Source organism: Pithys albifrons, chromosome 5, assembly GCF_047495875.1.
Source record: "Pithys albifrons albifrons isolate INPA30051 chromosome 5, PitAlb_v1, whole genome shotgun sequence".
Lineage (NCBI taxonomy): Eukaryota > Metazoa > Chordata > Aves > Passeriformes > Thamnophilidae > Pithys > Pithys albifrons.
This window is the reverse complement of record NC_092462.1, coordinates 9,205,050-9,227,213: the sequence shown is the minus strand read 5'-3', so window position 1 is coordinate 9,227,213 and position 22,164 is coordinate 9,205,050. Positions and strand designations below refer to the sequence as shown.

The 22,164-nt window shown below is 40.2% G+C and overlaps 1 protein-coding gene across 4 annotated transcripts in view; it reads right to left on the bottom strand.

Annotated features, from left to right (window-relative positions):
- DCLK2 (doublecortin like kinase 2) overlaps window positions 1–17,391 on the bottom strand; it is a 79,474-nt gene extending 62,083 nt beyond the window's left edge. For all 4 annotated transcript variants that reach the window (XR_011697858.1, XR_011697859.1, XM_071555644.1 and 1 more), the window contains exons 1-2: window positions 16,431–17,391; window positions 5,457–5,791 (exon numbers count right to left, since the gene is read on the bottom strand). Coding sequence is in view for 2 of the 4 variants with exons in the window: in XM_071555644.1 (XP_071411745.1) it covers window positions 5,457–5,791; window positions 16,431–16,845 (750 nt within the window). In the remaining 2 variants the exon portion in view is untranslated. The remainder of the gene's footprint in view (window positions 1–5,456; window positions 5,792–16,430) is intronic.
- Between the last annotated feature and the right edge of the window lie 4,773 nt (window positions 17,392–22,164).

Sequence of the window (22,164 nt, the reverse complement as noted above, 5' to 3'; positions counted from 1 at the left end):
CCATACATGCTGGTGAAGCATTCTGGGTCCAGAGCTCAACCCAAACCAGCAGATTCCCAGAATAGACAGGTGCTATGTCAGTGTCCTTCCGGTCTGTAACACACATTAAGGTATCTGCACCAAAGGTGAAACTTTTCAGCTTCCAGGTAATACAGGTCCTCCACTGCTACATATCTACTCATAAAAAGGGAAATTAATCCAGCCAACCATCAGCAAGTGATTCACAGTACTGTTCAAACATTTTTTTGCCCCTTAAGTCTGAGAGTTGAGTTTACTTAGCTCAACCTTAGGGACACATATCTCATCCAACTAACATCAGCTGCAGGATGATTAGACTCTCCCAGGACGCCTCTATATTGTTTTCCAGGGTTTCCCTATGCCTTGAAAGCAATATTGAGCTCTTCCACATTGCTTTTGTCTCACGTTGATCCAGTCAATGACACGGCTCAACATCAGTATGAGCTTTTATTTCCCTCCTCTGTACTGTGTGTATATTTTCGGATTTAATTACCCAGGCCACTTAGATTCCTATTCTCTTGGAAGATCTCTCAGAAGTTCTATTCTTTCACTTTAAAGACAACCTCAAACCAATTTCTGGCTCCATTTCCACAATATGTTTTACTATTTGTCACACAATAATAAGGGAAGAGTCCTTGCCCACCAATGCCAGCTTTCTGTGGGATCTGCAATGCGGAGAATCACTCTTTGCAGCTGCCACTGACATTCCTCTTTAACAATATATAAGCCTTTCTAAGAGTTGCAAGCTATGCAAGGGCTTAAGGATTTCTTCCCCTCATACTTCAGATTAATGCAACATTTCAGTTTAAAATGGTATCTTAAATTTCAACAAAACTAGAACTGCAAAAAAACCTGAAGATTTCTATATTCTTGCAAAATTGCCTGGAGCAGAAGTTCAAGTCTGTGCTATTTCCAAGACATTTGTACAGTGCCTGTGCTCGGTTAGAGCCTGAGATGCAAGATAAAGACTTGCTTTGGATTTGGTAGCTTTCAACTACAAATAGCACCTGCTAACACCAGAGCAAGTTTCTATTACAGTTGTTTCTCAGCCTGCAATGAGATATTAGTGATGTAACAGTACAATTAAATGACTCAAGATTAAAAATAAATAAATAAAAGTACGCAACTCCTACAGCCTGGTTTCTTAAGGAACCACCTCCTTAGGTAGGAGATCATTGGACTAAAGGGAAATATTTACCACAAATACCGGGTTAACCACAATAGAATTATTTTTAAAACATCATTTCATACAGTATGACTTCACATACAAAACTGGAAAACTGAGAAACACAAAATTCATACGTTCTAAAACTTGTCTCAGTACTAAACAGTCAGCTCTCACTGAGATTGAGACTATACAAAAATACTATATTAGTGGAAATTTTCAGATCTGAATGACAGAGGCCTGTGTGCCAAAAGAACTGCATCAAGAATACAGGGAATATCTGTTACACTAATAAATGAAATCTCTCCTGCTCATCCCTTGTTTTGGGTTTCTGCTCTCTATGATGGACATGTTAACAGCAAAGCAAACACAAAATTCAGTGTACAGAAGCTATCTTCTCTACTAAGAATTTTCAAATCTTCAGTGGACAATAAAAATACTACTGAGAGGAGAGCATGATGAGTCTGATAAATACATGTACATGTATTACCTATTTTCTTCAGTTACCTACTTACTTTTAATGAGCACTTTATTAAAAAACTTCACTAACAGAAAATAATTTCAGAGATAGCCACCCTAACCTGTGGCCCATCAAAAAAGACCTTCAAAATAAGGTTAAATTGTAATGCATTCTCACTATTTTAGGAACAGAGTATAGAAAAGGTGAGTCATCCACCTTTTCCAATTCTGATATGGATATTAATTCATCAAACTGCAATACCTTGCAAGCTTAAAAAGTGTGAAAATTTAATTTTCTCTTGTCTGTCAAATAACACATGCTTCAGAGTTGTGTATGGTTTTTTGTGAACTTCTCACAGGAAATTTCCCTACACCCCAGGACAATAAATGCTTTTAAACAACTAGCACAGGTAATCTACCTCTAAGTTGTTACCCCACACTTTGCAATGACTGAAGACTGAAGCCTGTTTAGCAAGAAAGAAGCCCTTCATTCTCTTCAGAGATAAGAAAGGGTTAACTTCCAAACTGGAGAAGTTTCAGTCTGACTGTCCTTGCTTCACAGTAGGAAAGTGACAGATTCCAGGAAAAATGCAGCCAAGTAAGGAAAACACTTTGGTCAAGCAAATATATTAGGCAAACCTCAATGTCAGAAGCACAAAGAGTGGAATAGCAGAAGCCTGCACTGCGAAGTTGAAGCCTGGTTACATTTACAGAAATGTTTTTTCTCACATAGAAATTATCACAAAAGTCTTAGAAGATAAAAAAAGTTAGTTGCTCAATAGCTTCGAAGTTAAAAGTCAGCCTTGCATCAACATAGTTAAAATAAATCTGTACTTGAAACCACAAGGCACTTTGTAACTAATATGTTAAGTTACAGCATGTTGAAACTGAAGATGAAAGGAAACGTTGTAAAGGTTACACAATATAGTTTGTCTTCTCACACCATAATCAAGGAAAATACTCACCTCAAATGTTATTTTCTATATTACTATTATCATCAAAATGTTGCTACAGTCAGGATTAATGAAGTCAGAAGAGTAAATAAAAACTACTTTGGGGACATACTTTCTGTTGTTGCTCAGAAATATCTCTTCATATATTATTGATTTCATCATAATTTCTTACTACACGTGTTCTACTGGAACACAAAATCACCCCGTAAATTACAGAACACATTCCCGAACAAAAGGATGCAAATTTTAAACATGCATGTTATGAACATCTGAATTTCAGCACCAGTCACATATTAAACAGCAAATACAACCTGAACCTACTCACTACCAAAAAAAAAAAGAAAGAAAACCACCAAAAAAGTATGTATTCCCATAGAGATAAAAACATGAAGGAGCAGGGAGAAGAAAACCGTCACACTCATGAGCAAGACGAGAACTACATTTATAGGAACACACTCCTTTACAAAATGCCTTTTTTTAAATGGTTGCCTTTCAAGCTGTGCCAACACTACAACAAACATAAAAGATCTGCCTCCCTAGCACATTTAGAAGAATAAGCAATTACTACATTAGAGAAAATAGGCTCAGAGATTTCCACCAATTGGTAATAGGCAGCAAAGCAACTCTTTATGTGCCAAAGCCCAAAAAGCCCTTGGGCACCAACCTCTACATATACCAGCAATGAACAAACAAATTCAAAAAAACCCAAACCCTATTGCCTCAAACTGGGGTCAGCCCTTCACTTTGGGGAAAGAGAAACAAACAAACAAAAAACCCCAGAACTCTCAATCTTCCTAGATAAGCAGTAGAAGGCTTTTTTTATAAGGGTGTTTAAAGCCATATGTCTTCTTACTGGGGCACTGTATCTCATAACCACTTAAAACAGGATTTCACTATGGTTGTGCAAGCTAAAGCTCCTTCCCAAACTCTACAGGAACATAAAATGGAAGGGAGGTCTCCACATTTATTCACTACTACTGATGAAAAAGTTTACTCAGAGAGCCAGCTGCAAAGAACAACTGTTTGCAGGCTGTTCCCAGTGAGAACTAGGGATTTCTCCATCATGCTTGAGAACACTTCTACATCTGCAGTCCAAGTTTGATTATTGCCTTTACCACAGAAGAGCAGCAGGAGGTTCTACAGAAATTAGAAATTTTATTTTGGAGCATTACCAATGATTGGTCACCCTCACCATGGACTGAAGACACCCATTATCCACCATGGGTGATTGTAACAGGCAAGCAATGCATGTGAGGTTTAATGCTAATGACTTTTATTGTTCTGTGATGCACTACTGCATCTTCCACATCCATGAACATCAGTTAATTTCTGCTGCATTCACAATGAAAAAGAAGAGGTGAATGTGAACTGAGTTTTCTTTCCTAACTCGCTCAAGAAGATTAAAATCATCTTATCCAAGACAGTAACAGAGGACTTCACAGTCAGAAGAGGCCAATTATTGCATAATATCCTCAATGCTATTTTATTATGAATTAAATTAAACATAACTGAAACACATTTCAGATGTTCCTAGGAAGGCTTCTGTCTTAAGAAGTAGCACTAACAAACCCCATTTAAAACCAAATTATTATTAGAACTAAAGAGCACATTATAGTGCTGCCACCAAATACTGAAATCAATGGTCTCAGTGATGCAATTGCCTTGCTACATTTAATACAAGAACCCAGAAGTTATTCTATTCATGTACTTAATTAAAAGAAGTGTATCCAAGCACACAGAACATAACCAGAGACAGACCTTGTACTGAGTCAATCTAAGTGCACTTGTTCTGCAACACATTTGCTAGAAATCTGGACCACAAAAAGGTGATTTTTAAGCATCTATACAGTTACAACCACTATAAAAGGCTTGACAATAAAAATTCTCACATTTCTGAACACAACTGAAGCTTTTAGAAACAGTTCATGCCAATGTACAGGTATGCAGGTGTACAGAAATCTGTTGCAAGAGCAGGGATACTAATATTTAGTCAACAATAAAATAATCTGGGTACCCAATACCAAATGTGATCTCTGCAGTCTATGCCGCTCTATTACTAAAGTTACAATGCTGTCAGTTCTACATCAGTGTCAAGTATCAAAGTCCTGATCCACAAAGGGCTGAGTTATTAACCTGACTGACCAACAGCAAATGTATGCCTGAGACTTCAAACTTGTGCAGCAGAACACCACGGGCCACTCCTCTGTATTCCTCAGGGAGAATACAGACCTACCACATCAATAATTCTGGCAGCATGCTTTTGCAGTGGTAAACTAAATGCAAAAAGAGAAAGTTGTAGAGATGTGACCATCCTCCCAGGATTATTTATTTCAGATAAAATTCTTGACCTTAGATCATGTCAAATAATAGAATTCTTGTCCTTAGATCATGTCAGATACTAGCTGTGGAAAGACATTTCAGTCCTCTGCTACTTAAGTAGCAACTTGTGAAAGTGAAATGGAAGGAGGCATCAATATTTTTCTTATACCAGTCAGCACTATGTAGTAGTCTGAAAACAAGTCTCTGCTTCTGAGAACACACAGATATTTTAACAAGTTTCCTTTCAAATGTTTCAAATTAAATGTATTACTTAAGCAACAGACACTTTTTTGGGCAATACAACAGTTAGCATAATTTTCTTTTTCACTTAGAGTGTAAACATCAACTTCTTTTGCACTATATATTTTAATTTTGTTATATCTATTATTATTTCAATAAAATTTTTTGAAGTCAACATTTTTAACTCTCCTTATTCAGAAGCATGTCAAAGCATATACAGTAACAGTAATTCAAGCTATGAAAACAAAGCAGCTTAGATTAACTTATAGTTATTAGATGGTCACAGCAGTTTATTCTCCTACCTGCTTTCCATCCAGGGTACAAAGTCTCTTGACCACACCCGAGTCTAACTTAATGGCTTCGGTGATGTCATTCAAGACCTGTTCGAAGGAGTGAGCGGTCTTCTTATTCAGCAGAATTCTCACAGCTTTCCGTGGTTTTACTCCACTCCTAATAACAGTCACTAACTTGGGTTTAATGAAATCTTTACTCTCCTTCACTTCACTCTTTGTGGATGTCAGAGATGTCAAGGACCGACTGGACCCAGTCCTTATGTTCACACACCAGTTCGGATTGACATTCTTGGTGTAATCAACTTTGCGATATGGTTCATTGGATGCGCACACGTAACTTTCACCTGGAAAGAAGATGACATGTTCACAATTTAAAGAGGTTTGCAACTACTTTTTCTCAACCTGAAAACAAACAAACAAACAAGACAAATTTTTCAGGAGTGATATTCCTGTATTTCACTACAGGCCACTTTAAATGGAGGACTGCAAATTATCAGAGCTTTCCACCCAAACAATACTCTCATAGAATAGTTTCAACAGTTGTAAAAGACCACTAGTTAAGAAATAAAATAGTAAGGGGTAATGAGGAGGCTGAACATATTTCACATTTCTTTTGGATTCTGAGTAATTTTGTGAGTGCTTAAACTACTTGAGCTCATAATACATGGCATTAAGAGCAATTTCCTACAGCAAATATCCAGGTCCTTCCCTATACAGTCCTCAGCTATATCTCTCAAGATATGTACACCTATATATATATTTTTGTTATTTTACAACAGCACTAGCAGAATAAAATTTAAGCATCTCAAGACCTTTATCCTGAAAGACGTATTTAATGTTCCAGGAGTTACTGCCTTTCTACCAAAGACAAATTAAATGTATTCACTTCAATATTTTTTAGACCAACAAACACCTGTTGAGACCACAAACGAGTCTTTGAGACTACAGAGGCACAACAGAAAATCAACACTTTCCCATTTTCATTCTACCTGCATACAAAAAAAAAAAGTTATCACAGGCTAGTAATGTACACCCTCACACCAAATTACCACAGGCACCACCCACGATGTAGACCTAAGGAACTGGTTTCTTTTCTCCATGATGTAGACCTAAGGAGTTGGTTACTTTTCTCCATTTCTTGGCATAATACAAGGCTAGAAGCTAATTTTTTTCTTCCTTCTTTAAAAAAAGGATAGTTTTCTCTCCAAACTGCTGCTTGTTGTTTACCGTAACTCATACTGTCTGGCAGCAATATTCAAGATGTAAACCATGACAAAGAACAAGATGCTGAACTGCGTTCAAAACCCTGAAAAATTACTGTCAGCTGAAAGACCTTCCTATTCCTTTTCCAATACCAATTACACTGCTTCCTAATTTATCTTGTATTTAGACTTTCTTGAAAGTCTACTTCCTGTATCTGAATGTACGCAGATTATACTGAAGTCAAGTTAACGATTATTTTGTTTGGGAAAACCTGGCAGCCAGTTCTGCTTCCACAAACATCACTGGGACTGTACTCCACTGAGGTACTAAAAAAAAAATTGGTGCGAGGCTCTGTGGCTGCCACTGCCTTTCCTGTATTCTTCCTCTTTACTCATCCCCATCATTCCTTCTCATATTCACAGAGTAAGTGGTGCACAAAGCAGAAACCAGTAAGAGACAAAACCAGACTACTCTTTCCCCAAAAAATTAACCAAAAGAGAGATGTTTTCAGCCCATAAACTCCTTAAATAGGAGCTGCATGCTGCACACACACTAGCACTAATTTACAAGTAGGGAAAAATAAACCAAAATACCAAGCTCCACACTGCTTTGAAAGACTGTGGTGGTCCTGAAGTTTATGTTGCTCCAGAGCGGTGTGGTTAAGTTGTAACAAGTCTCCAAGCAATTCGATTTTATCAAACCTGCTCTAAGCAAGACACTGGATGAGTTAGAAAGTACCTTCCAAACTAAGTTATCCTGTTATTCTAAGGATGTGCAGTTCTCTTTCGACAGCTGTTTCACTCACCTATCCTCTTACTGCAAACATAGCACAAGATACCCAACTTCTGTTACAGCAGCTCAGCTGCAATAGAAAGCAAAAGCCTCTCCCTCTACATCCTCTGGATTTGAAACACTACATTTGTTTTCTGAATAATTTCTAATAAGCCAAGAAACTGTCTTTCTCTAAACACAGTGCTGCCAAATAAGCAGCACCTCAAAGAAGCCAGTAGTTCTAATTCATACCAATAGACTTACAAATTATACCTGCTGGTCACCGTGTTATTCTCCCCTCTACAATTGCTTTATTGTATGAACAGAACCCCAGCATGGTTTAACCCCAACACAGTTTAACCCCAGATGGCAACTAAGCACCACACAGCTGCTCAACCACTCCTCTCAGTGGCATAGAAGAGAAAATCAGAGGGGTAAAATAAAACTCAGAGATTGAGATAGTTTAATAGGTAAAGCAAAAGCCATGCATGCAAGTAAAGCAAAACAAGGAGTTCATTCCCCACTTCCCATGGGCAGGCAAGTATTCAGCCATCTCCAGGAAAGTCAGGCTCCATCATGTAACAGTGACTTGGGAAGACAAGCACTCTTAACTCCAACCATTCCTCCTCTTCCTTCTTCTTCCCCCAGATTTATATGCTGAGCATGATGTCATATGATCTGCAATATCCCTTGGGTCAGCTGGGGTCAGGTGTCCCTCCCAAATTCATTTCCCCCCAGCCTACCCACTGGTGGGATGGTGTGAGAGGCAGAAAAGGCCTTGGCTCTGTGCAAGCCCTGCTCAGCAGTAACAAAAACACCCCTGTGTTATCAACACTGTTTCCAGCACAAATCCAAAACAAAGCCCATACTAGCTACTATGAAAAAAATTAACCCTATCCTAATGAAAACCAACACAAAATCTTAGGCTATTTTTTCCCATGTTCACATGCTAACCTTTTTGTGGATGTACCTAGCAAGTGACTTGGTTTTGCATTTGTGTGTTGGTTAAGAATACATGTGATGATTTAAATGAACAGAAGATAATTTAGTCAGGACTCTGGGTGCATTCAACTTTGGAAAAGTCCCTAACCACATGCTTTGAAGTTTATTGATCTGCATAAGACTCTGGTAATATTCAGTCATACTTTGGTGATAACTTTAATATATAAATCAACCTGACAGTGTCTTGTACCTGTAAATACCTTTCTAAATATGCTGAGTGCCCACAGCATCTCAAAGACTTTACATTTGTTTCAGTATATGAAGTACATGAAATCACCTTCAGGGCTGAAGGTTAAATTAACAAAGTTAAAAAAAAACCCAAACAAACAAAACATCAAAATTAAAGCTACTCAAAGTCTTTCAAACTTGCAATAAAGTAATTGCTTTGCATAAAGAAGTATGGGTAGAGAACAAAAGGTCCCTTTTCTAGTTTCAGTATGCTATGTTGGCTTGGTCTTTTACAGACACATAATCAGAAAAAAAGCATCGTTGCAATATCATGGCATGTGATTATTATCTGTTACTGCACTACAACAACCTTCTGGGAGAGCAGAAATTGTCCCATTACAAAATTATCAGTCAATATTAACCTAAAAGAATCTTTATTTATTTAAAATAACAGTGTTAAAACTCTTTGACTTCTACTAGTTCCCTTGCTTGATATACGAATAAAATAATTTCTTCATTATCTCAATAGGTTGCAATGCAGATTTCTTCCTGCTATTTCTTTTCCTTTAAGCAGAGGCCACAGTTTTCTTTTTTCTGGTAAACAAAACACAGGAAGTCCTTTCAACTTAAAACAATGTAAAGTCTTAAAATAATGAATTTCAAATTATTTGTTTCAAATGCAGTTAGCCAAGTCTTAAATTGAAGTAAAAACTATTTTGGCTTAAAAAAAGAGAAAAATCTGGCAAAATGGATTGATACACTTCCTAAAATTGGCAGACACAGGAACAGCTAATTACTTGAGAACTGTACTATATTACAGACTGTTTAGCAAGTGTTTTAAATTCCACACCTGCTTTCATATACCAGGCATATAAATAAACTTAGCAACACAGGTTTGACATGGAAAACAGATTTTACTGCTACACGTGCAAGGCAGGCACATATGGCAGGACTGGAGCAAGGGCTGTAACTGAGAAAACACATTCACTGAGTGACTGCCTTGGATCATGACTTAAGGAAAAGACAAAGGATGAAGTTTAAACCCAACTAAAAGTAGTACTTAAACTTCTAATGATTTCACCATAGCCAGGACTTCACCCCCAGTTTCTAAATTCTACTGCAAAATACAAAAACAAGAAAAAAATTGAATAGGATTAGGAAGCCAATTGCTGCTGCCTGGGTAAAGAATGGTTTTCCAGGAATGAATTAGACATTGATTTGTTTGGTTTAACATGGGTGTACAATTGGTATTGAACAGAAGAAAATATATAAGGCAGAAAAAAATGGCAAGGGCAACTGAAATCACACACAGAGTTAACTACAGGAAACTTTTCTACAGAATGGTGTAGTCAAAAAGCCTGGGAAAATAACACCCCTTGATAAGCAGGCATTAATTTTTGAACATTGTCCTATTATTTAATTATTGTAGTCATCCTCCAAAGTAGAAAATGCATTTATGTATCTCTGGAAGAAACACTAAGTCATCTGTAAGAGTATTATTTCTCTTTTACATTCTATTTTGTAGGTAAAAACCTGAAGGTGCAATATTATAAACAATATTTGCTCACAGCTTTAATATAGAACCTAATTTTAAATCTGGCTGGGATTAATTAATATATAAGTACAAACTTCTGATAATCAATACAGCCTTCTAGAAAACCAGCATTTGTAAAATATAACACATAGTACTTCATTCTGTGGGGAGGAGGGCGGGAGGACTGAACCAATCAAATTCATTTCAAATATTGTTAACAAAGTAACAGATACCTTTACAGCTAAAAATCACATAAATAAGTTTACTGTTTCACTGACTGCCTTGAACGACATTTTTCATGTGTCTAACCTAAATACATATCCTTTCAAATACAAAGAAAATCTTTTTTGACACTTCAGTGGCATTTTGATCAGGGTGTCACTTTTGGTTTGTTGGGTTTTTTTGTTGGTTTTTTTTTTTCTGATTTGTACATCTACTAGCCCTAGAAAGTTGACACAACTCCAAAAAGAGGCATAAACAGTACTTCAAATATTTACATTGCTGACTCCAAGGTGGTCAATTTTATGGTTTGAAGGTCCTCTTTCCACTTACAATCCTTGAAAGATTTTAAAGTTAATGCATGCTAGTTTTAACTAGCACACAGTCACAGCAGTTACACCACTACAAGTAAATACCATGTCTTTAGCTTGCAACATTAGCATTAACAGGAACCAACTCCCCACATTTTAGACCAGATCACAAACTTAGTCACTAATATTTTATTGAGATTTGCAGGTAAGGAAGTAAACTACAGGCTAATGAAGCAGAAAGATCTATTAAGCCAGACTTTCTTCTTTTTTTAAATGAAAAAAAAAAAAAAAAGGCAAGAATTACAGAGTTACATCTGGGAATCCTGAGCCCAGGCAAACTATTCTAGAGCGGAAGCTTAACCTGGCTGCAGAGCAGTTTTGGCAGAAGTAGGAAACCTCCTTGTAAGTTCACATTATATTTCAACAGAGCAAATGTGCCATCTGATGCTTTGTGACAGTACCCCAAGAAATCTAAAAGTGCCAATTCTTCCATGAAGAAATTCTGCTACCATCAAAAATTCCTCAAATGGGGCATATCCTCACTTGAAAGCAGTAACATCTGCTGATATTTTGGGTCACAAAATCAACAAATGGAGTAAGTCTACTTCTGATTCTCTAAGTCTTACTAACATCAGAATATCAAGTACAAGACATGAAACGTTGCCTGTTAACAAGGAAACATTACCTGTCTCTAAATAATTTAGCTGTGCTAAATTAATATCCAGATACACTATCCAGAAGGCAAGACCTGTGTGTGCTGTGTTAATGTTTAAGCACATTGTAGAAGGATTCCAGTTCCCGAGCTAACAGTCTAAATGTAACACTTTCCGTTCTCTCACAACAGGAAAATACAGATGATGAACACTGAGAATGAATAAAAGAGAAACCAAGACTACAATGGTCAATCTGACAAACCATTAGACCATCAGTTGCCTAAATACTGCTTTTCTTACTTAAAAACTCATCAAAACCCAACCTCCTAATTTTAGCAAAGACAGCGGAGTACCCTTTTTGTGTTCTGTAACACAAAGCCAAGCAGAATTTCAGAGCAGTATATTTATGGAATATATAAAAGGACTGATCTAAAAATAAAATAACCCCTTTTATGAAGGATTAGGTTATTTAGATTGCTCTTTCCTTCCTTTCTTTGAGCAACTTCCCTCCTCATCATTCTTACAATACACTTTCACATTGCCTTCAATAACCTTGTATAAATCAGATTTTTCCTCATCTACAGCATCTGAAGTTCCTCAAGCACTTTTTTAAACCTGGGATGACAACCAGGATTTTAGCAGATGACTAACTGCTACTACTTCTTTTGACTTTATTTAGACAAGAGCTTCAAATGACACCTTCCTACAGGTTTCACAGGATCTCAGAGCAGCTGAGGTTGGAAAGAACCTCTGGAGGTTCAATCCCCCTGCACAGGCAGTGTAAAAGCTTTCAAAAGACAGTCATTGCCACATGGTGTCAAGCCCCCCTAATACCATGGGCCTCCTCCACAGTAAGTAAGTAACTCTTCTCAGGTAAATTACATTTCCCCCACCCCTGAAACTAAGAGATGCACAGTGGTGAAACTATTTTATTTTGCTTGGATGGGAAGTTAACCAACAATTCCATCTGTATTTCACATCCACACCCTATTGCTGCAGAACTGGGTAACTAAAGTGATTCGAACTTACATTTGGAAGCATATGTTTCTGATATATTTTTTAATCTTTCTTTTATCCTCTCTTTTCACCCTTCTTTGTTCAAACTGCTACATTTCTCTCTTCTTTAAAGGACTACAGCTTCTGGCTTTAGCACAGGAAGGTAATACTTTTTGGAAGAAGGAAAAATAAAAACTGCCTACTTGGTGTTACCATCTGCTTGCCCTGGCAAGAGAAAAATATATTCTTGACCTAACATAACAGTGCACACTGACTAAAATCACAGTTACTTATGCAGGATTAAAATGTAATATGCAGTAACAACAATGATCTAAGGCAGTAAAAACTTGGATTGTTCAATATTTCGTTTCAAAAACATTCTCTTACTCTGTATTAGTGAGGCACAGCTCATTTCTATAAATCAGATATCACTCTGTACAACATGTCCTAGCCATGCATAAGGACTGCTCTGCTCAGAACCTTCCCACCTCCTGCCCAAAGGCTTCCCTACAGGTGCCTGTTGATGATGTGCACAACTATGCAGACAAAACTACTGACATTTCATAAGAGACTACATTAATTAAGCATTGCCATTGACAGAACAAAGACTCTTAGCAATGTTTCTCACCTAGGGAACCAGAAAGATTCCCTGTCACATGCAAAATCAGTGTAACTTTTCTTGCCAGGAATAGAGTCTACACTCTGTCTCCTCTACCAAATCCAGCAACGCCTCACAACTTTGTAGCAGACCTTTACAATCAAGATTCCTCATGTCTTCCACTAACAAGACAATGAAAACAAAGGATAGTGAAACTGAACCAAAACACATTGCCAAGGACTGAAAACCTACACAGTTCTATTACCATTGCATCATGCTTTAGGAAGCTTGCATTTTAAGGAAAACTGAAAGATATAGACAAATAATTAACTTTGATAGAAAATAAAGTTAACCTACTATTCCACTTTTGCTATTGAAGGACAAATCTAAAATTACATGTAGAATTTTCTATTCAGAAGTAAATATTAATGTAATCTCTGAGAGTAAAACTGAAAGAAATAAAATTATAAGATAGTCATCATAATCCCAAACACCATCCTCTCTCTAAATCTGCCTGCTCGAACACATCAGGAGCAGACAATTAAATTCTTCCCTCCTGTTCTAAGATTAGTGAAAAGCATCAAACTCATGACCCATAACGCTTCCTAATCTACAGGGGCTGGGAATATAAATCAAATTTGCCTAAGGCTGGTCCAGCAGAGCAGGCTTTTTTTGACTGTCATATCCAGTTAAGGAAAACAATATGCTTAAAATGGAGCTTCTATTTTTGACTAATAAACATGATTTGGTCCAAGTTTTAACTGACTAATCCCATAACAGTAATATTTTATATCCTCAGTATGTCTATGCATTAGCTATTTTTCTCTTCCATTGATAAACAGGAAAACAGATTGCCAAATCTAGCCAATCTCAAAAAAAAAACATTCAACAGTGACTCTCATTCAGCTGGTTTGGATTTTTATGATACAGAATTTGATCATGCCAGCTTTTGTATCTCAGACAGATACTAACCTGATAATGGCAAATAAGCCTTAAAGAGCTTGCCTGCACCAGGGCATGCCAATGTCCAAGAGCTACACACACAGGCTCGACGTGAGGGAGGTTTCATGCAGATCCTGTTGGCTTGGCAAGGAATGCTGAGTGCTCACCTTCTGCTCACTTCATAGATCTGCCACTACTGAACCTGAGCTGTTGAGGCTCCGTGTACCAGTTCAACACCACTGATAACGTGCCAACAGACCAGTCAGCTATTGCGTCACACAGCCACATTCCGTCTGGTGCTCAGCCTGTTGCTGGCACACACTACAGCACTTTATTTTCCTTTCTGAAAAAATTAAAAAGTAATACAGAAAAACACAATTCAAAACCACGTCTGGTGCTACTGCAGTTCAAGTTTTAGGATAACACCTAGGTTCAAGTATCTATTCTAGAGCAGAAATTCAACCTTGCCATGCTGTAGCTGTAAGACAAAGAAAATAAAAACAAACCAAATCTCTTCCAGCATCTCTAGAACAAAACAGCTGGCAAAGAGCTCAGATAATTTCAAGGAATGATGGATTCACTACTTGTTTCCTTTCCTTTTCTCCCTACATATACTTTCCTTTCTCTGTGTGGTCATTAGACTTACACTGGTGAAGTTTTTAGCAGGCTAACTGGAGAACATACTAATCCAATTATGATGTTATAGGATTTTCTTAAGATTCCTGAAAGTTGTATTGGTCATGGATAGATGACTAAGTAATTGGGACTCTATTCCCCACTTTCAATTCATTGAAAAAGCATGGAGGTGGCATTTGGATTGTGACATTTATTTTGCTTTATTCTTCCACTGAGAGCCACGACAGTGAGTATTTGAAGAGATAACAAGTAAGTTTTGCTTCCAGTTATTACCTTAACATTGTGAGAGCAGCATACACTGTATTTATACAGTGTATAAATACACTGTATAAAAAGCTTGATATAATTTCTGCTGCAATATTTCAAAAGTCACCACAACTTATCCCTCGTTTAATTCAATTTCTGTTTCATCTCCTTTCATTACTATCACCACTTCAGCACCACATATTTTTTTGTTAGGTATCTCTAAACTAACCACCAAATCATAAAGAAGTATTTTATTTATTTATCACCACATGGTCAGCATTTCACTCTGCAATCATTTCACATTTCCTCTGTTTTCACTGTGGAAAGCTTATGGTAGATCAGATAAAGGGGAAAATCCTCAGTTACTGTTACTATTATGAAGTGCACTTTCATGCGTATCTTCTTTGAGGGAGACCCACTTTCACAGAATCACAGACTATTCTGAGTTGGAAGGGACCCACAAGGATCATCAAGTCCAACTTTTAAGTCAATGGCCCACACACTCGATGCAGCAAATGCTGTAACCTCTCCCTTTCTCTCCCACGTTGTTCCTCTTCCTTGTGGGCACTAACTCCCAGTGCCTTTTCTGGTGGATTACATGAAGGTCTTCAGGTTCCCTTTCCCATCAAATTCTCCAGGTGTGATTCAGCATTGCTTTGAAAAGGGAAGTTTCCAAATCAAAGCCTAAAGGAGACACAGCTGAAAGTCTAACAAGCAGGAGGCATTAGAAGGCCTGCAAATCTTACTTCTTCATTAATGCAAATCAGCTACACCTGGCAGAGAGTCACCGGTGGAGGACTGCAGTGGCTGATGCATAAAATACCTGAGGACAACCCTCAAATGCAAATTGATTATGAACCTCACAGTGTGCACAACATTACCAAGGCAGCTGAAAAGCATGTAATGCTGAGCTGTATTTTAAGACACTATGTGAAAACACTGGGGAATTCTGCTCCTCATTCCGATAATTATCATTCCTTACAAACAATGTTGCATTCAGAAAACAGTACTTCTGGCCCCATTTTGAGACAGTCAAGTGCTGCTCTGACCAGATTTGCATGGTCTACATAACCTTTGCTGCTAAGTCCCATTATCAAAAGCTACTTAGGCACAATTCTGAAATACACTGGATTCCCTAACATGCTTTTCAAACTCAGACAAGGCAGATAATTCTCTTTACTAACACAGATTCTGATGGCATTTGAAAACAAGACTTTACACCGGTGAGTTTTAATAAGTGGTAGGGCATAAACACCTTTTCCACAGGACTGGGGCTTTCTCTCTGAAAGCTTAAACCACTGTGAGGCAACAATGACACTCAGAGAATTAAATTACAGCATTTCCATCTCTTCCAGATGTAAGGTAGCCAAGAACTTTACTACAATTCCTACAGATGAAAGGGGTACCTGCTGCTTAACTTCTACTGGAGTCAACCCACAGGCAAGCAGACACCGGTGTTCGGGGTGATGGGAGACATGGATGATCCACACCGAGAAAACGAGGCCTTACTGCCCCTCACGGCAGTGGGCAATCAGGCCACTTGCCCACCAAGGCTCTGTGGCTGGCAATTTTCAGCAGGGCAACATCTCATCTTTGAATCAGGGAGCGATAGGAAAGCCAGGAAAGCTCACCCCGGGGGAGCGCCTGCAACCCACCGCCACGTCCCACGGCCGCCTCTTGCCCGACTCTGCCATGCCCCCTCACCTTCCACCAGCTCATCGAGGCTGGTGAGCTTCTTGCTGCCATCGATGGTGTAGATGGTGCGGACGCCCTGAGGCAGGTTCACATTGTCCGACAGGGACCGGGTGAGCTCCACCAGGAGGGCATCGAAGGAGCGGAAGCGATCGGGGGAGATGGCGTACACCAAGCCCTTGAAGTACCTGTCCCCATTGCGGTAGAAGCGAGCTTTGCGTGCCTTCTTCTCGGAGCTGAGCGCCTGCAGGGTGCGGGTCCGGTAGAGGCTGCAGTGCGCGCTGTGTGCGGGGCTGGGCACCAGCCCATTGCCCCGCGGCCCCGCAACGCCGCCCGCCCCGGAGCCGCCGCGCCGCGGCCCCGAGCGCTGCTGCCGCTTGTCCCGCTCCTCGAAGTGCTCCAGCTCGATGCTCCGGTTGCTCGCCATGGGGAGCTGCCGGCTCGCCCGCCCCTCCGCTACGGGCTGCTACGCTTGCCGCCCGCGCTCGCAAGGGCTCCGGCCGCCTAATTCAGCATCGCGCCCGGCCCCTGTCGCCGGGAGGGCTGCGGGTGAGCGCGGCGCCCGACCTGCCCCGCAGCCGCAGCGCCGGTGCCGCCGGTACCCGCGGCCGCGCACAAAAGCATCCCTCGCTGCCCGCCGCGGCGCCTCCCGGCTACGGGCGCTGCCGGGAGCGGAGCGGGAGGCTCGGGGGAGCCCCGCGGCCGCGCCCCCGCGCCGTGCCCATGCAGGCTCGCACAATGCGGGGTCCTCTCCCTCAGCCTCTCCCCTGCTGGTTCCGCCGGGCAGCGGCGGCGGGGCCGGAGAGCCTATGCCGCCAGCCCCGGTGCTGCTCCCGGCTCCGGTCCCGGCGCGGGGAGCGGCGCAGCCTCCCTTGGCGGGCAAGGGCGCTGCAGCCGCTGCCTGAGCAAGGGAAGCGCCGCAGCGGATCCCGCAGGAGCGGCGCTCGCGGCCCGGCCACCGGCGCGGGAACGGGCGGGGCTCCCGCCGGGCGGGCGCGGGGGCGGTGCCAGCTCGGCCGCGTCCGGCGCGGGGGCGGCGCTGCCCACAGCGGAGCCGGGAGGGGCCGGAGTGTCTGCGCGGGGAAAAGCGGGAAGGGACGGGGCTTCTTCTGGGGAAGGAGAAGGAATTTGGAGCAGTAGCTTTCCCGCTGGGGCAGCGCTGTCCGTCCTGCGGCGGCTCTGGCAGGAGCGGCCCATGGGCCCCTCGCCACCCCCTCAGGCGCTGGCTGCCAGCCCTTTGCCGGCTTCGCCTGCGCTAAGTCACCAGGTTGAAGCGCTAAAAATGTCTCCAGGGCTGTTTCTATATGGCCTTCTGCCTGAAATACATCCCCCGGGACGAAAACCTCGCAGCCCTGTCATTTGTCAAACCGAGGAAGTGTTTCACAAGGGCCTGTAGTGATGGGACATGGGATAAAGGCTTCAAACTGGAAGAGGGTAGGTGTAGATTAGATGTTAGGATGAAATTCTTCCCTGTGAGGGTGGTGAGGCACTGGAACAGGTTGCCCAGAGAGGTGGGTGCCCCATCTGTGGCAGTGTTCAAGGCCGGGCTGGATGGGACTTGGAGCCACCTGGCCCAGTGCAAGGTGCCCCTGCCCCTCACAGGTGGGCTGGAATTTGATCATCTTTAAGGTCCCTCCCAACCCAAACCATTCTGGAGTCCATCATTCCGTGCATTTCCTTTTGCATTTTTGAATGCCACTGACTCTCTGAGGTACCGAATAACCCCAGCTACAGAGCCTAAACCTCCTAACTGTGCTGCAGCCCACGGTCAGTGGCCTCCCCAGGGATCTTCCCAGTACTCCCTAGCTTGCTCCAGTCAAATTCTCTTTTGGTAGAAATGGCCAACAAGTGCATTGAAACATTGCAATCTCATTTTTTTTATTCTACTTGCTTTCAACTATTACAGAATATATTTTCTTGGCATTATTGCATAAAAAATGTAAGAGGCATTTACAACTACATGCAGGGTTTTGCTTTTTTTTACATCTCTTGTATTGGGAGGTTCCAGTTGTGTCATGTCATTACAGGTGGTCACAGTTGTTGCTCTTTTGTCCAGTATTCTTTGCCACACTTTTGATGGTTTTATTATTTTTCACTTTTTATGTTTTGAAATACCAGTAAAATCAAGCACTGTTTCACTGTCATTACTCAGTTTCATAGAAAGTAGATTAAACATCTAGCTACAATATTCCTAAACACAGTATGTGGAAAACATCAGTGAATCTCACTCTTTATTGAAGTGCCAGCTTCTGTGATGCTTAGAAACATTCACAAGCAAAATGAAGTGGTAAACTATGTAGCTGGATTATCTCCTCAGGTGGTAAAATCAATAAAAGGAATTGAATAGGGGGGTAGTTTTGTTACACTCAGGTAACACCTGGTAAGATTAGACATGCAGGTCTTGCCTAGGAACAAGAACTCACAAGCCACAAAACTGTAGGGATCAACTTTCCAGAGTGGTTTTGATATGCAGTTTCTCATCCTCTTTACAGGTGAAGTTACACTGAAGAAGTTCAAACCCACCTGAGTAACTTTACTCCTGGATTGGTTTCAGCTGCGAGGCTGTTTTTTTTCCAAATGGTACTACACTGTGTGGGCATGTATAGCCTTTGCAGAACAAGTCACTTTACTTAGTTTAAAGTTCACCTGAAGTTTATTTGGACTAACCTTTTTTTTAATTTGCTCAGAAACAGACCACAAAAGCTCAAGGAAATTTAATCCCCACGCACACCCCTTCTGTCTCCTCCCAACTGTTAATTATTGCCTACTATCCACACTACAGTGCTGAAGTATGTGTAAAGAACCCCTGCTGACTAAAATGTAAAATATATATATGTGAAGTTAATATACTGTGTCTATAACTTCATTTAGTTTGGAGAATTCAGTGCCAGGGTAAGCACTTTATTAGTTTCAAGTTGTTTTGCTTTGTGGTAGATATGGTATGGTCAGGACTTGGTCTGACTTCTGAACTCTCTAGCTAGAGATGGGATAGAGGGAAAGGAGTGTTATAAAGCCTCTGGTAAAGTAAAACTAAAAGGGAATTCTCCAGCTTTGACCAGGAAAATTCTCTCTCCTCATCAAAGGGAATTCCCACTACAGAGTGTTTTTGAAGTCTGTATAACAACTTTTTTATAGAGTATATAAACATGAAATTGACTTCTGGCCTGTGAAACTGAACCACTTCTCTATTAAGAGGCTGTTTACAGAGAGGTTATGATGAGATCTGCATCTGTAACTGCCAAGGAAATTCCTGGTGACACCTCAAACATGGTCCTACAACCTGGGCTCTTTCTTTTTTGGTTTTCCTCAGATGTTGTGTGTGTTTTTAATAAGCTTCACGAGCCCCCATTAAGAATGGTTGACAGTGCTTCCATTTGTGTGTATGCTTTGCCTTTTCTTTGCCACCTTATTTCCCCTAGAGAGTTATCTGTAGTCAAACAGGGATGATTTAAAAGACTTTCAAAGACGAGGAATAAAAGCCCAAAGCAACCCCATGTGCAGCTGAATGACATTTGTTATTACACATTAGAAAATGCCATTAATATGCAGTTCTGTACGGAATTGAGGTAGGCATTCCCATTATCTTCTTCCAGTCTTCATCACTTAACAGCTAGCAATGTTACATGTATAAATGATACCTTGCTTATCAATCTAAATCTTCAGATACCATATAAAAATGTGATTATCATTCATTCTTATGGTATTCTTATTGTATAAATAGATATTTCCTATTTTTAAAGAAAAGACCTTCCAGTTTTCATGTCCATGAAATTAACCAGTTCTCCCACATGTCTTTGCTTTGGTTTTCATTTTTTTTTCTCCTGCTTTATTGTGGTAAGCATGATGAATTCTTTGTTTAAATCTCTTCCTGCATCTAGAAGGCCTCCTATGTGGTTTGCTTGGTTGGTGGGTTGTTTGCTATAAAACAAACAAGTCACGTAAGAAATTTCTAAAACAAAACAAAGAAAACTTTATGATCACACACAATGTCTGTTCTTCTGTGAACTTCTTACCTTCCAGGTTGTAATCAGTGAAATTCAAGTCACTTAACACATTTAATAGGATTGATAGGTGAAATTCGTCTAGAATTAGAGTTTACAGTGGATGGTTTTAGAAAAACATTTATGTGTCTGACCTTTGCATTGAGTCCATTGATTTCACCTTGAAAATGATAATACATAATGTTGCTAAAGAAGAAAAAGAACACCACAAACTTGGGGTCAGTTGAATCAAGATTTATTATACAGGAAACAGCATTTTAATAATTCAATAACAAAATGTTTACTTGTAGCATTAAAGATACCAACTTTGAGTATTTAAACAATCAAATGATTATTTGTAATGATTTGTTTTCAACCAAGAATGTTAAAATGCTTTAAAATATTCATACAATAAAATCTCTCAGCATCCCTATGAGATGCTGTGCCCTACTTTATAGATACATAAAATGAGAAACTGCAAGTTTAAGTAAGTTGACCAAGTAGCAGAGAAATATATCAGATAGGCAGCATAAGAAAGATCTTCAGTCCTTAGTGAGCTGGAAGTGTGCCCAGATGGCCAGGAAGGCCAAGGGCATCCTGGCTTGTATCAGAAATATTATGGCCAGCAGGACCAGGGCAGTGATTGTCCTCCTGTACTCGACACTGGTGAGGCCACAGCTCTAATCCTGTGTTCACTTTGAGCCCCTCACTAGAGGAAAGACATTGAGGTGCTGAAGCGTGTCCAGAGAAGGGCAACGGAGCTGCTGAAGGTTCTGGAGCACAAGTCTGATGAGGAGAAACTGAGGGAGCTGGGTTTGTCTAGCCTGGAGAAAAGAAGGCTCAGGGGGGACCTTACTGCTCTCTACAATTACCTGAAAGGAGGCTGTAGCAAAGTGGGTGTCAATCCCTTCCTCTTGTGTGGTAGGACAAGATGAAATGGCCTCAAATTGCACCAGGGAAGGTTTAGATTGGATATTGTAAAAAAAATTCTTCACTGAAGGGGTGGTCAAACATTGGATTAGGCTTCCCAGGGAAGTGGTGGAATCACCATCCCTGGAGGTATTTAAAAGATATGTAGGTGTGGCACTTGGGGACACGGTTTAGTGATGGACTTAGCAGTGCTGGGCTAGAGGTTGGAGTCAGTGATCTTGAAGATATTTTCCAATCTAAAAAATTCTATGATTCCATAATCTTATTATGAAGCATAACCTTGTCACATTAACACTTAGTGATTAATGGCAATATGAGTCTGGGGGTCACTGAATATTGAATTATATCAATTCGACTTTAGCTATCGTAGTTAAGAGAAGTGTCTGAAACCAGGATCTGTGATAAGTATTTGTAAATGTGTGTCCCAAACACCCCAGAATTATCCACTTGTTTTGATAGACTAGATGAAAATGGCATACAGAAGTTCAGTTACTTGCTAAACAACTTTGGATTCTTCCCAAAGGATACCTTTATCCTTAAATTTGTCTTTAAGAGTATTCCTTCTGAACATCATTTAAGAGTTCTGAAAGTGGTAAACAAATTATTAGAAAAGTTATAAAACCAAAGCTGAATCTGAAACATAAAAATCTAATGAAACATAAAATCTAATCTGTTTTTTCTAGATAATTTAGAAAGGAGTAATTGGGAGTGTTAAAACATATCTATTACTTTTTTGCTGGTACCCCCATCATCATTTTTGTATCGTCATGAATAACTTTGATTCCATCTGTTGGTCTTTCAAGACAAGAGATTAAAATTCTGTATTTTCAATACAA